This window comes from Pristis pectinata, chromosome 40, assembly GCF_009764475.1.
Source record: "Pristis pectinata isolate sPriPec2 chromosome 40, sPriPec2.1.pri, whole genome shotgun sequence".
Taxonomy (NCBI): Eukaryota; Metazoa; Chordata; class Chondrichthyes; order Rhinopristiformes; family Pristidae; genus Pristis; species Pristis pectinata.
This window is the reverse complement of record NC_067443.1, coordinates 1859910-1875718: the sequence shown is the minus strand read 5'-3', so window position 1 is coordinate 1875718 and position 15809 is coordinate 1859910. Positions and strand designations below refer to the sequence as shown.

At 61.8% G+C, this 15809-nt stretch overlaps 1 protein-coding gene across 1 annotated transcript in view; it reads left to right on the top strand.

The window, feature by feature from the left end:
- LOC127587389 (A-kinase anchor protein 13-like) overlaps positions 1–15809 on the top strand; it is a 50707-nt gene that overhangs the window by 1364 nt on the left and 33534 nt on the right. Inside the window, exons 2-7 of the mRNA XM_052045688.1 lie at positions 5219–5282; positions 8201–8313; positions 9908–10170; positions 11028–11187; positions 12149–12221; positions 14252–14291. Of these exons, the coding sequence (XP_051901648.1) occupies positions 5219–5282; positions 8201–8313; positions 9908–10170; positions 11028–11187; positions 12149–12221; positions 14252–14291 (713 nt within the window). The remainder of the gene's footprint in view (positions 1–5218; positions 5283–8200; positions 8314–9907; positions 10171–11027; positions 11188–12148; positions 12222–14251; positions 14292–15809) is intronic.

Here is a 15809-nt window from a genome sequence, read left to right as displayed (position 1 = left end):
ACTCCCAGGGGTACATAGAGCGGTGGGGAAGGCATGTGCGATCCTTGCTTTCATCAGCCAGGGCACAGAATACAAGAGCAGGGAGGTTCTGGTCCAGCTTTATAAACCGTCGGTCAGCCCACAGCTGGAGCACTGGGTGCAGTTCTGGTCACCACACTACAGGAAGGAGGTGACTGCACTGGAGAGGGTGCGGAGGAGGTTCCCCCGGACGGTGCCTGGGACGGAGCGTCTCAGTTACGAGGAGAGAGCGAAGAGGCTGGGTCTGTTCTCCCCGGGGCGGAGGGGGGACCTGATAGAGGGGGACAGATTTATGGTGGGGGTGGGGTGTAGATGGGGTGGTTAGAACATAGAACAGAACAGCACAGGGACAGGCAATCTTCCCCCGAACTAATTAAGCTAATGATACCTACTTGTGAGAAACCTTTCCCCGCAGCAGAGTTGTCTAAGACCAGAGAGTTCAGGGAGGGGGGGAGGAAGAGGTGTAGAGGGGGTCTGAGGGGGAGTTTTTCCCCCAGAGGGAGGGGGATGAAATCAGGAACGCACTGCCCGTGGGGGGAGGTGGAGACAGAGACCCTCCCAACGTTGACGAGGTATCCGGATGTGTAGTTGAATCACCGAGGCAGGGAAGGGATGGATCGAGTGCCGGGGAACAGGATCGGTGTGTGCGGGTCGGTACGGAGATGATGGGCCGAAGGGCCTGTCCCTGTGCTGTGTGCCCCTCTGACTTTATAGTTTCAGCCTGAGGGGTCGCCCACTTCACACGGAGACCGGCAGGAACGTTCCCTCTTAGTGGGCCGTGAGTCACTGGGACTCTCAGCCCATCCACCTCCCCCCCCGCCCCCCCCAGTGCTGTGGAGACGGTGGGGGGGGGGGGGGGGGCTGAGTGTACACGGGGTGGAGGGTCGCGGGAAGCAGGGAGGGTGTTCCGGATCGGAGCAGCCGTGATTTGTTGACGGGGTAGCAGCCTCGATGGGCTGATGGGCCAGCCCCTCGCTCACGGTGACGCAGTGTCCCCTTTGCGAGGTCTCCCTGCAAGGCCGACGGGTTGGCGCAGCGGGCAGAGCCGCCGCCCCGCGGCGCCGGAGACCCGGGTACAATCCCCGCCTCCGGCGCCGCACCTTCTCCCTGCTGGAACGGGAACCAGCGCCGACGGGCAGTGGGTGGGCCGGCACGGGCTGGCTGGGCCGAAGGGCCTGTTGGCCGGGCTGCCTCTCTCTGTGACAGGGGCCGGGATCCATCGCCGGAGACAGCCAGCGGCTGCTGCTGGTCACCCCACCCTGCGACAGGAAGGAAGGCAGACGACAGTCTGTTTAGCAGCGGCCTCCAGGCAACCGCTCCCCAACACAGCACGGACGGGATGGGGCGGGTTCCAGCCGAATGCGGGCTGCAGCAGTCGCCACGGGGGGGTCTGGCTCCTTCACTGGGGCTGGGGTCAGAGGCTGGGGGGACTAATGCTGTCATTGGCCACTCACTGACCAATCACTGATCCCAGGACAACCCAGCACTGACCCGTCACTGACCAATCACTGATCCCAGGACAACCCTGCCGCTGACCCGTCACTGACCAATCACTGATCCCAGGACAACCCTGCCGCTGACCCGTCACTGACCAATCACTGATCCCAGGACAACCCTGCCGCTGACCCGTCACTGACCAATCACTGATCCCAGGACAACCCTGCCGCTGACCCGTCACTGACCAATCACTGATCCCAGGACAACCCTGCCGCTGACCCGTCACTGACCAATCACTGATCCCAGGACAACCCTGCCGCTGACCCGTCACTGACCAATCACTGATCCCAGGACAACCCTGCCGCTGACCCGTCACTGACCAATCACTGATCCCAGGACAACCCAGCCGCTGACCCGTCACTGACCAATCACTGATCCCAGGACAACCCTGCCGCTGACCCGTCACTGACCAATCACTGATCCCAGGACAACCCTGCCGCTGACCCGTCACTGACCAATCACTGATCCCAGGACAACCCTGCCGCTGACCCGTCACTGACCAATCACTGATCCCAGGACAACCCTGCCGCTGACCCGTCACTGACCAATCACTGATCCCAGGACAACCCTGCCGCTGACCCGTCACTGACCAATCACTGATCCCAGGACAACCCAGCACTGACCAGTCACTGGCCAATCACTGATCCCAGGACAATCCTTCCACTGACCTGCCACTGACCAATCACTGATCCCAGGACAACCCTGCCGCTGACCCGTCACTGACCAATCACTGATCCCAGGACAACCCTGCCGCTGACCCGTCACTGACCAATCACTGATCCCAGGACAACCCTGCCGCTGACCCGTCACTGACCAATCACTGATCCCAGGACAACCCTGCCGCTGACCCGTCACTGACCAATCACTGATCCCAGGACAACCCTGCCGCTGACCCGTCACTGACCAATCACTGACCCCAGCACTTTTCCTTCCAGTGACCTTTCACTGCTTGGCCTCTGGCCTCATTATTGGCTCCATCACTGACCAATCACCAGCCTCATTACTAGCTCCAAAGGTGACCAGAACATGACAAATTCCTGACCCAATCACTGAGCTTGACACTGACACGTCTTTGCTTCGTTGTTGCCCCCAGTCCTGACCAATCCGTGGCCTCATGAATATTTCCACCACCCCCATCGCTGGCCAATCATTGGACCCTTCCCTGACCCCACCACTGACCAATCACCAGTCCCCTCCCTGTCCCCACCACTGACCAATCACCAGTCCCCTCCCTGACTCCACCACCGACCGATGACCGGGTCCCTCCCTGACCCCACCACTGACCGATGACCGGGCCCCTCCCTGACCCCACCACTGACCGATGACCGGGCCCCTCCCTGACCTCATCACTGACCGATGACCGGGCCCCTCCCTGACCTCATCACTGACCGATGACCGGGCCCCTCCCTGACCTCATCACTGACCGATGGACCGGGCCCCTCCCTGACCTCACCACTGACCGATGACCGGGCCCCTCCCTGACCCCACCACTGACCGATGACCGGGCCCCTCCCTGACCCCACCACTGACCGATGACCGGGCCCCTCCCTGACCTCATCACTGACCGATGACCGGGCCCCTCCCTGACTCCACCACTGACCGATGACCGGGCCCCTCCCTGACCTCATCACTGACCGATGACCGGGCCCCTCCCTGACCCCACCACTGACAGATGACCGGGCCCCTCCCTGACCTCATCACTGACCGATGACCGGGCCCCTCCCTGACCTCATCACTGACCGATGACCGGGCCCCTCCCTGACCCCACCACTGACCGATGACCGGGCCCCTCCCTGACCTCATCACTGACCGATGACCGGGCCCCTCCCTGACTCCACCACTGACCGATGACCGGGCCCCTCCCTGACCTCATCACTGACCGATGACCGGGCCCCTCCCTGACCCCACCACTGACCGATGACCGGGCCCCTCCCTGACCCCACCACTGACCGATGACCGGGCCCCTCCCTGACACCACCACTGACCGATGACCGGGCCCCTCCCTGACCCCACCACTGACCGATGACCGGGCCCCTCCCTGACCCCACCACTGACCGATGACCGGGGCCCCTCCCTGACTCCACCACTGACCGATGACCGGGCCCCTCCCTGACCTCATCACTGACCGATGACCGGGCCCCTCCCTGACCCCACCACTGACAGATGACCGGGCCCCTCCCTGACCCCACCACTGACCGATGACCGGGTCCCTGACACCACCACTGACCGATGACCGGGCCCCTCCCTGACCCCACCACTGACCGATGACCGGGCCCCTCCCTGACCCCACCACTGACCGATGACCGGGCCCCTCCCTGACCCCACCACTGACCGATGACCGGGTCCCTGACACCACCACTGACCGATGACCGGGCCCCTCCCTGACCCCACCACTGACCGATGACCGGGCCCCTCCCTGACTCCACCACTGACCGATGACCGGGCCCCTCCCTGACCTCATCACTGACCGATGACCGGGCCCCTCCCTGACCCCACCACTGACAGATGACCGGGCCCCTCCCTGACCCCACCACTGACCGATGACCGGGTCCCTGACACCACCACTGACCGATGACCGGGCCCCTCCCTGACCCCACCACTGACCGATGACCGGGCCCCTCCCTGACCCCACCACTGACCGATGACCGGGCCCCTCCCTGACTCCACCACTGACCGATGACCGGGCCCCTCCCTGACCCCACCACTGACCGATGACCGGGCCCCTCCCTGACCCCACCACTGACAGATGACCGGGCCCCTCCCTGACCCCACCACTGACCGATGACCGGGTCCCTGACACCACCACTGACCGATGACCGGGCCCCTCCCTGACCCCACCACTGACCGATGACCGGGCCCCTCCCTGACCCCACCACTGACCGATGACCGGGCCCCTCCCTGACTCCACCACTGACCGATGACCGGGCCCCTCCCTGACCTCATCACTGACCGATGACCGGGCCCCTCCCTGACCCCACCACTGACAGATGACCGGGCCCCTCCCTGACCCCACCACTGACCGATGACCGGGCCCCTCCCTGACCCCATCACTGACCGATGACCGGGTCCCTCACTGACCGATGACCGGGTCCCTCCCTGACCCCACCACTGACCGATGACCGGGTCCCTCCCTGACCCCATCAGTGACCGATGACCGGGCCCCTCCCTGACCCCACCACTGACCGATGACCGGGTCCCTGACCCCACCACCGACCGATAACCAGTCCCCTCCCTGACCCCATCACTGACCGATGACCGGGCCCCTCCCTGACCCCACCACTGACCGATGACCGGGCCCCTCCCTGACCCCATCACTGACCGATGACCGGGTCCCTGCCTGACCCCATCACTGACCGATGACTGGGCCCCTCCCTGACCCCACCACTGACCGATGACCGGGTCCCTCCCTGACCCCATCAGTGACCGATGACCGGGCCCCTCCCTGACCCCACCACTGACCGATGACCGGGTCCCTGACCCCACCACCGACCGATAACCAGTCCCCTCCCTGACCCCATCACTGACCGATGACCGGGCCCCTCCCTGACCCCACCACCAACCGATGACCGGGTCCCTGACACCACCACTGACTGATGACCGGGTCCCTGACCCCACCACTGACCGATGTCCGGGCCCCTCCTGACCCTGTTGCCCATGGCCACCCGAGGAGAAGCTCACACTGACTCGGTCCCGTCCCTTGCAGGTGAACCGGACCCTGCTGTCCCGATGCCGACTGCTGTGGAAACCACAGGCCCCGGGCACCACAGGTGAGTGTGAGGGTCTGCCCCGCGCTGGGGCAGGGGCTGCCTGGGGCGTCCTCACTCCCTGCTGCCAGTCGGGGCAGTGAATGGCCGACCCCTGGGGAGGCAGACGGGGGCATCAGCTGTGGCATCGAGACTGGCCGTGTACAGTTTTGTGGGGGCAGGACAGGAGGTGTTCACCCCGACCCTTCACCCTTACACTTTGACCCTTCACCCTTGATCCTTCACCCTGACCCTTCATCCTCAACTCTGTCCCTTCACCCCGGCCCGAGCCCTTCCTCCCCCAGACTCTGACCCTTCACATCAATCCCTGACTCTTTGAAACCTGATCTTTCACCCTTCAACCCTGACCCTTCACCCCCAACTCTGACCTTCACTGCCCAATCCTGACCATTCAATCTCTAACCCTGACCCTTTACCCCAACCCTGGGGTTGAGGTCAGTGTCACCCTCAACACTGACCCTTGACCCCTGACCCTGATCCTTCACCCTGAACCTTCTCCTCCAACCATGACCCTTCATTCCCAACCCTGAGCATCCCCAACCCTGACCATTCACTCTCCAACCCTGACCCTTCACCCCCAACCCTGAACCTTCACCCCTGAGCCTGACCCTTCACCCCAACCCTGACCCTTCATCCCCCAAACTCTAACCCTTCACGTCGAACCTTGATTCTTCAAAACCTGATCTTTCACCCTCCAACCCTGACCCCTCACCCCCAACCGTGACCTTCACCGCCCAATCCTGACCATTCAATCTCCAACCCTGACCCTTTATTCAACCCTGACCCTTCACCCTCAACTCTGACCCTTAACCCCTGACCCTGATCCTTCACCCTGACCCTTCACCTCCAGCCATGAACCTTCACCTCCAACTCTGACCTTCACTGCCCAATCCTGACCATTCAATCTTCAACACCCTAACCCTTTACCCCAACCCTAACCCTGCACCCCCAACTCTGACCCTTAACCCCTGACCCTGATCCTTCACCCTGACCCTTCACTCTCCAACCCTGACCCTTCACCACCTGGCTTACTCTTCACGCTGACCCTGACCCTTCACTCCCAAGCCTGAACCTTTACCCCAACCTGACCTGTAACCCCTCCAACCCTGATCTTTCACCCCCCCCCCCACCCTATCCTTTCCACTAACCCTTCACACCTTAAACATGACCCTGCAGAGACTGTAGGTCCCTGGTCCCTGGCTCACGCCCAGCACCCTGATTGGCTGACCCTCCAACACCTCACGTGACCCTGCGGTGACCGCCGGGGTCCTCACCGCGCATGGGCCCCACGCTGTCCGCGCCTCTGCTTCCCCCTCCCTCTCCGCCCGTGGGTTCCAGACACTCACCCCTCCCTGGGTGAAGGAGGGCCCCCTCCCATCCCGCATCCGACCCTGGGGAATTGGAGGGCCACCCTGACCTCTGTCCACCCCCCACCCCTGGGCGTGGACTGGGTTTGGGACAATATAGGGCAGGGAGGGGCAAACCAGGGAGGGGCAGGTACCGGAGGAGCCGACAACCTCGGGGCGCGGGGGGGGGGGGGGGGGGCGACCAACAGGAGAGGGTCAGAGGTCCCGCTGTGCAAGGTTACCCCCTGACCCTGAGGTGAATCTTGAAGCTGAACCCCTGCCCTTTGACCCCTGGTCACTAACCTTAACCCCCTTCCGCTCCCCCCCCCCCCCCACACACAGTCAACAAAAACCTATGTTCGGGAATTTGACAAATTCCACGAAGCCCAGTTCCTGGGGGGTGGGGGGGGAGTTGCGTGGGTGGGTGGGGGAGAGGTCAGATCCCCAGCCATCTCGTGTGTGATGTGACGTCTGTCCAATACTACAGCCATACACTGGACGCTCTACACTTAGCCCGTCCCACCCTCACCCCCCCCCACCCCCCCCACTGAGGAAACTTGCTCACTCCTCGAGAGAGAGAGAGAGAGAGAGCCGTTTCGTCAGCTCAGGCCCCCTGGATTCTATCCCCCCTCCCTCCCCTATCCCACCCCATCGCCCCTCTGCACTTCCACAGGACGCCTCCCCCCCGTGGACATAACCCCGGGCGCGTGACGGGGCGCGCTGCCGAGGTCACTTCCCAGAGGCTCGATCCAGAGATCCTCAGGGATCCAGCAACCCGGGTTTGATCCCGACCTCCGGCACTCTATGTGTGTGTGTGTGTGTGAGTGTGAGTGTGTGTGTGTGTGTGTGTGTGTGTGTGTGAGTGTGAGTGTGTGTGAGTGTGTGTGTGTGTGTGTGTGTGAGTGTGAGTGTGTGTGAGTGTGTGTGTGTGTGTGTGTGTGAGTGTGTGTGTGTGTGAGTGTGTGTGTGTGTGAGTGTGTGTGTGTGTGAGTGTGTGTGTGTGTGAGTGTGAGTGTGTGTGAGTGTGTGTGTGTGTGTGTGAGTGTGTGTGTGTGAGTGTGTGTGTGTGTGTGAGTGTGAGTGTGTGAGTGTGTGTGTGTGTGAGTGTGTGTGTGTGAGTGTGAGTGTGTGTGTGTGTGAGTGTGTGTGAGTGTGTGTGTGTGTGTGTGTGAGTGTGTGTGTGTGAGTGTGTGTGTGAGTGTGAGTGTGTGAGTGTGTGTGTGTGTGTGAGTGTGTGTGTGTGAGTGTGAGTGTGTGTGTGTGTGTGAGTGTGTGAGTGTGAGTGTGTGTGAGTGTGTGTGAGTGTGAGTGTGTGAGTGTGTGTGTGTGTGTGTGTGTGTGTGTGTGTGTGTGTGTGTGTGTGTGTGTGAAGTCTGCACACTCTTCCTGTGACCCCGTGGGTTTCCCCCGGGGGCTCCGGCTTCCTCCCACATCCCAACGACGTGCGGGGTCGGTGGGTTAATCGGCCGCTGCGAATCGCCCCCCCTGGTGTGTGGGTGGGGGGTTAGGACCTGGGAGGGGAAGCAGTGGGGGGAATGGTACATGTTGACCCTCTCCCTCTGGTGCCGGACTCAGGAACCTCGATGACGCAGAGGGACCGTAACCCGGCGGAGACGCCAGATCCCAGTGCGGTGAGGCAGGAACCAGAGACCAACGCCTCGGACGGAGGGGATGTCAAACCTCAACAGGCAAGAGAATTCACGCTCACAGACGCTGACAAGCACAGGGTGCAGCACACTGCCATACTGTGCATGGGGGAGAGAGGAGACGGGTCCCTCACTGGGGGACGGGTCCCACACACACTGACCCTCACTGAGGGACGGGTCACACACACACTGACCCTCACTGGCGGACGGGTCCCACACAAACTGACCCTCACTGGGGGACGGGTCCCACACAGACTGGCCCTCACTGGGGGATGGGTCCCACACACACTGACCCTCACTGGGGGACGGGTCCCACACACACACACACTGACCCTCACTGAGGGACGGGTCCCACACACACTGACCCTCACTGGGGGACAGTCCCACACACACACACTGACCCTCACTGGGGGACAGTCCCACACACACACACTGACCCTCACTGGGGGATGGGTCCCACAAACACTGACCTTCACTGGGGGACGGGTCCCACACACACACACTGACCCTCACTGGGGGACGGGTCCCACACACACACACTGACCCTCACTGGGGGATGGGTCCCACACACACTGACCCTCACCGGGGGACGGGTCCCACACACGCTGACCCTCACTGGGGGATGGGTCCCACACACACTGACCCTCACCGAGGGACGGGTCCCACACACACTGACCCTCACTGGGGGACGGGACCCACATACACACACTGACCCTCACTGGGGGACGGGACCCACACATACTGAACCTCACTGGGGGACGGGTCCCACACACACACACTGACCCTCACCGGGGGACGGGTCCCACACACACACACAGACCCTCACATTTGGTCGCTATCCCTCGAAACCTACATAGCTGTAATTATATGGCCACTCCAGTCTGGTTTCCATTGGCCTCAGTGGGGTCAGACTGTGGCAATCCCAGATCCCAGTTGTAGCAGGCGTAGTTGAGGACGCACTGGGAATATTATGTTCAGTGTTGGTCGCCCTGCTGTAGGAAAGATGCCACTAAGCTGGAAAGAGTGCAGAGGGAGATTTATGAGGATTTTGCTGGGACTCGAGGGACTGAGTTACGGGGAGAGGTTGGGCAGGTTGGGACTGTTTTCATTGGAGACTGAGGGGTGACCTTATAGAGGTGTATAAAACCATGAGGGGCATCGATAGGGTGAATGCACACAGTCTTTTCCCCAGGGTCGGGGAATCAAGAACTAGAGGGCACAGGTTTAAGATGAGAGGGGGAGAGATTTAAAGGGGACCTGAGGGGCAACTTCTTCACCCAGAGGGTGGTCTGTATGTGGGACGAGCTGCCAGAGGGAGTGGGTGAGGCGGGTTCATTAACAACATTTAAAAGACACTCGGACAGGTCCACGGATGGGAAAGGTTTAGAGGGATACGGGCCAAACGCGGGCAAATGGGACTGGATTAGATGGGAATCTGGGTCAGCATGGACCGGTTGGGCCGAAGGGCCTGTTTCTGTGCTGTGGGACCCTGACTGTCTCTGATCTGTGTGGTGGTCAGTGTCTGGACATTGGGGTGGAGGCGACTGACGGTTGGTGATTTGGGACGGGGACCCCTCCCTTGACCCCGGGCTGCCCCAGAGGTCAGAGGTCATGCCTCTCTCCTCCGTCCCTTCAGGAGCAGAAGTCGCTGATGTCGGAGGGCGGAGCGGTCGGGGCCGGCGACCCCGGGCCGGGGTCAGGGGTCCTAAGGCCGATAGGACCTCCCGGCGGCGAGGAGGAGGAGACGGAGGGCGGGGAGCGGGCCGTTGGGCAGTGGGTCCCCCTCCGCCGGTCGTCACGGTTACGGGCCTCCATCCGCTCCCACTCGGCGTTCCGGAGGCACAGCTGGGAGCCGGGGCGCGTGCTGAGGCCAGAGGAGGTCATGGAGCAGGAGCACAGGTAGGCCAGGGTCAGGGGGCGTGGGGAGGGGGGAGGGGGGACGGATGGTGGAGCTGGGGGATTGAAGGAGAGGGGATGGGAGGTGGAGGGACAGAGGGGGACGGATGGAGGGAGGGATGGAGGGAGGGGGAGAGGAGGGAGGGAGAGGAGGGATGGAGGGAGGGAGGGGGAGAGGAGGGATGGAGGGAGGGAGGGGGAGAGGAGGGATGGAGGGAGGGAGGGGGAGAGGAGGGATGGAGGGAGGGAGGGGGGAGAGGAGGGATGGAGGGAGGGAGGGGGAGAGGAGGGATGGAGGGAGGGATGGAGAGGGGGATAGAGGGAGGGATGGAGGGAGGGAGGGGGAGAGGAGGGATGGAGGGAGGGAGGAGGGATGGAGGGAGGGGGGAGAGGAGGGATGGAGGGAGGGAGAGGGGGATAGAGGGAGGGATGGAGGGAGGGGGGAAGAGGAGGGACGGAGGGAGGGAGGGAGAGGGGGAGAGGAGGGATGGAGGGAGGGGGAGAGGGGGAGAGGAGGGATGGAGGGAGGGGGAAGAGGAGGGATGGAGGGAGGGAGGGAGAGGGGGAGAGGAGGGATGGCGGGGGAGAGAGAGGGGGAGAGGAGGGATGGAGGGAGGGGGAAGAGGAGGGATGGAGGGAGGGAGGGAGAGGGGGAGAGGAGGGATGGAGGGAGGGGGGAGAGGGGGAGAGGAGGGATGGAGGGAGGGAGGGGGGAGGGGACCGGTGTGGTGGGAAAGGAGGAGGAAGGGGAATGGTGTGGTGGGGAGGGGAGAGGCTGAGGGAGGGGAGGGGGAGGTAGGGTCATGAGCTGCAGGACTTGTGACCCCCCCCCCCCCCCACTTCGTCCCCCTGTTGTCCAGCATCAGCCTGGAGGACCTGGAGGGCGGGGCCATGGCGGCCGCACGCACAACAGGATTGGCCAGGCCCTGGGGTCGCGACCCCCGCCGCACCCCGGTCACCTTCAGCACCGGCGAGCTGGACACATGGCTGTCACTGACCGAGGAGGAGCCCGAGGAGGAGGTGAGGGGCCGGGGGGGTGGGGGGTGGTGAGGGGGGTCTGAGGGTGGGGGTGAGGGGACCGTGGGTGGGATTGGGGAGTGAGGGTGGGGGTTTGGGGGGGGGTGACCCCGGGATGGGAATGGCCTGGGAGCACCCTCCAACACTGAGGGGTGACTTAGAGTACATCATGAGGGGCAGCGGTGAGGCGGAGGGGAGGGGAGGGGAGTGGGGGACATGGGTTTCTGAGGGGGAAGGTTTAAAGGAGACCTGAGGGGCAACTTCTTCACCCACAGGGCGGTCCGTGTGTGGAACGAGCTGCCAGAGGAAGTGGGTGAGGCAGGTTAACATTAACAACATTTAACAGACACTCGGACAGGTCCACGGATGGGAAAGGTTTAGAGGGATACGGGCCGAACGCAGGAAAATGGGACTGGCTTAGATGGGAATCTGGGTCAGCATGGACCGGTTGGGCCGAAGGGCCGGTTTCCACACTGTGATTCTATGACATTATCACACACACACAGATACACACACACACACACACACACACACACACACACACACACAGATACACACACACACACACACACACACACAGATACACACACACACGCACGCACACACACACACACACACACACAGATACACACACACACACACACACACACAGATACACACACACACGCACGCACACACACACACACACAGACAGATACACACACACGCACGCACACACACACCACACACACACACACAGATACACACACACGCACGCACACACGCACGCACACACACACACACACACACGCACACACACACACACAGATACATACATGCACACACAGGCTCACACATTGGTACATCAGGTATCCCCTCCACCCCGACCCTTTGAAAACCCAGCGGGGTGACTCCATCCCCCGGTGCTGACAGGAGGGTGCAGTTGAAAGTTCCAGCGCTGACCCGTGTCCTGGTCTATCCGCAGGAGTGGGCAGGGCTCGGGAATTACTGGACCCGCTCGATGTCCGGGGACGACGTGTCGTTGGACGGGACGTCCTGTAAGTCACAGCTCCCTGCCCCCACTAGTTAATGCCCCCGCCCCACCTCTCATCCCCTCACTGCTGTGGACGGCCAGACCCTCCCCCACCCCCTCCCTCCCCCCCATCCCTCATCCTCCCTCCCACTCATCCCTTCCCCTCCTACCTCCCCCTCATCCCTCCCTCCTCCCCCTCATCCCTCCTCCTCCCTCCCTCCCCCGGCCCTCCCCCTCCTCCCCCCAGGCCCCTCCTCCTCACTCCCCCTCCCCTTCCTTTCGTCCCTCCTGCCTCCCTCCTCCCCTCCCCCTCCTCCCCCTCCTCCCTCTGCCCTCCCTCCTCCCTCCTCTGCTTCATCCCTCTGCCCTCCGTCCTCTCCCCCAGCCCACCCTCATCCCTTGGCTCTCCCTCCCCCTCGTTCCTCCTCCCTCCCTCCACCCCCTCCTCCCCCTCCTCCCCCTCATCCCCCTCATCCCTCCCCTTCTCTCCAACAGACCATCGCTCCACTCGTGTTCCCTCCTCAATCCCCAGGCTTGGCCGGTTTTGGGGTCCATGAAGGTTCTCCCCCATTGACCGGCCCACCCCCTTACCTGAAAGCCCACCCTCGTGTTGGCTGCTGCTCGACTGCAGTGGGAATCACCCCGGCACCCACACACCTTTGCCTCTGACAGCGGAGAGCGAGGGGTGATGGAAAGTTGTGGATTTACCTCCTCCCCAGCCCCAGGGTTGGTAATCGGTTTACTATTGTCACACGTACCGAGACACAGTGTAAAGCGTTTGCCTGCGAGCCATCCAGACAGATCATTCCGTACATCAGTACATCGAGGGAGCACAGAAGGACAACAGAATAAAGTGTCCCAGTTACAGAGAAAGTGCAGTGCAGACAGACAATAAGGTGCAAGGGCCACGACGAGGTAGATTGAGGTCAAGAGTCCATCTTATCGTTCAATAGTCTTATAACAGCAGGGTAGAAGCCGTCCTCGAGCCTGGTGGTACGTGCATCCAGGCTTTTGTATCTTCTGCCCAATGGGGGGGGGAGAAGAGAGAATGTCCGGGGTGGGTGGGGGTCTTTGATTATGTCGGCTGCTTTCCTGGGGCAGTGGGAAGTGTGGACAGGGCCCTGGTATTGGAAATGGGTGGTCTGGTCAGTCCCGCTCTCTAGGATGGCTGACTGGGGAACCTCTGGTCTTCCTGCTCCTGTCAGCAGGATCGGGACATCGCCGCTCCTCACAGGACAGGGTCCGGGGTCTGCGCTGGATGCGGGCGAGTCCCGTTCTGGTCTGGGCTTGGAGAAGACGTCTCCATCAGCGAGGGAGTCCGGGATCTGAGAGGGCGCAGCCTCAGAATAAAAGGGACGTCCCTTCAGAACTGAGGAGGAATTTCTTCAGCCGGGGGGGCGGTGAATCTGTGGAATTCGTTGCCACAGAGGGCGGTGGAGGCCAAGTCACTGGGTGTATTTGATAGGTTCTTGATCCGAAAGGGGGGAGAGCGTCAAGGGTAACGGGGAGAATGGGAATTGAGAAAGAAAAATCGGTCTTGAGTGAACGGTGAATGGCCTAGCTCTGCTCCAGTGACTCGGGTCCCAGCCCCGGGCCTTGGTTTGAGGGTCCGGACCTTGGCTTGAGGATCCCGGCCTTGGTTTGAGGGTCCGGGCCTTGGTTTGTGTGGGGAGGGTGCGTCAGCCCCCTGACCCAGGCCCCATGTGGGGGGGATGGGTGGGGAGTCACTGGGCTCTCCCTGCACCCCCCCCCCCCCCCCCCCAGATCTCCTGTATGACCGCTGAACGTGATGGGGAGCCGACGTCAGCTGCCGGCGCAGGCTCCCCGTGTCCGCGGGCCCCCGAGTGGTGGGCCGGAGGTGTGGAGGGGAGGGGAGGGGGGGAGGCCGAGTGAGTGACAGGCGGCAGGGCAGTCACCCCTCTCCCCAAGTCGCTGGCGGAGACGTGATTTACGCCCCCTGGGTTGGCATCGTTTCTAGGTCTGCTCCACCTCGATAGGAGAACCTGCTGACTTGCTTCCTCCCCCCACCCCTCCCCACCCTCATCTCTCTTCCAGACCACCAGGGGAGACCGGACGAAGAGGTCCTGTCCCACAGGTAAGAGCCTCTCCCCCCCCCCCCCCCCACTGCCTCAGCCCACCCCCCCGCGCGCCACTACCGATCAGGATCCCGGATACCTGGGATCCCCCCCCGGCTCCGAACCTGGGGCTTGGTGGTGAGTGTCCAAACCAGCGTGAGGGAGGCTGTAGTGGTGGAGCGTGGTTGGGGCGGGGTGGGTGATGGTCCCTGGGTGTGAGAGAGCAGTGCGGGGTGTGGTGGGCGGGCCGGAGAGAGTCCCAATGAGAGACGGAAGGCTCCTGGGTTAAAGGACGCACTGCTGGGTTATAATTATTCTCACTGACTTACATGACGTGAAACGTGTTGTTTTGCGGCAGCAGTACAGTGCAAAGACATAAAGTTACCACAAACTACAAATGAATAAGTAGGGCAAAAGAGGTGGTGTTCACGGGTTCTCGGACCGTTCAGAGATCTGATGGCGGAGGGGAAGAAGCTGTTCCTGAATCGCCACACTGCGATGAGTGTACAGGGAGCAGAGCAGTGTGCGTCCTTGAGGTGTGCCTGTGTTGATTGTCAGCGAGGAAGAGATGGTTATCACTGTCTAACCACAGAGTCACACAGCACAGAAACAGGCCCTTCGGCCCAACTGGTCCGTGCCGACCGAGATTCCCATCTAAGCTGGTCCCGTTTGCCCACGTTTGGCCCGTATCCCTCTAAACCTTTCCCATCCGTGGACCCGTCCAAGTGTTGTTAATGTACCCGTCTCACCCACTCCCTCTGGCAGCTTGTTCCACATACTGACCACCCTCTGGGTGAAAAGTTGCCCCTATTAAATCTGAGATAACTCGTGTGTGTCCAGTATCTTTTCCCCGGGGTCAAAATGTCTAATACCAGAGTCCACGCATTTAAGGTGAGAGGGGGAAAGTTCAAAGGAGATGTGCGGGGCAAGTTGTTTTAGAGAGCGGTGGGTGCCTGGAATGTGCTGCCAGGGGTGGAGGTGGAGGCAGATACGATGGAGGGGTTTAGGAGGCTCTTAGATGGATGTGGAGGGAGATGGACAGTGTGCAGGCAGAAGGGATTGGTTTAATTAGTTTGGCTTGGTGTGACTGTACTGTTCTATGTTCTATGCATCAGTCTGTGCAGGGAAGCCCCAACCCAACTGAAGCCAGAACAAGGTGTAACAGAACGCAGACAAAACTGACCGCTCCTTCTCCCCGTCCACACCGCATTCGTAACACGGACTCAGAGGGAAATCACCGAGCCCCTGCAGGAAGGTGACTGCAAAGTCCCATTTTCCCCAGGAAAGGGAACCGAAGACAGGAGGGGAGAGATTTAAAAGGGGCAAGTTTTTCACCAGGAGGGTGGTGGGTGTGTGGAGCGAACTGCCTGAGGGACCAGGAGGCACAGGAGAGACCACAGATACTGGAATCTGGAGCAACACACAATCTGCTGGAGGAACTGTCGAGCAGCGTGTGTGGGGGGGTGGGGGGGAGGGAACTGTCGACGTTTCGGGTCGAATCCCTGACGCGGGGCTTTCGAGTCCTGATGCAGGGTTTT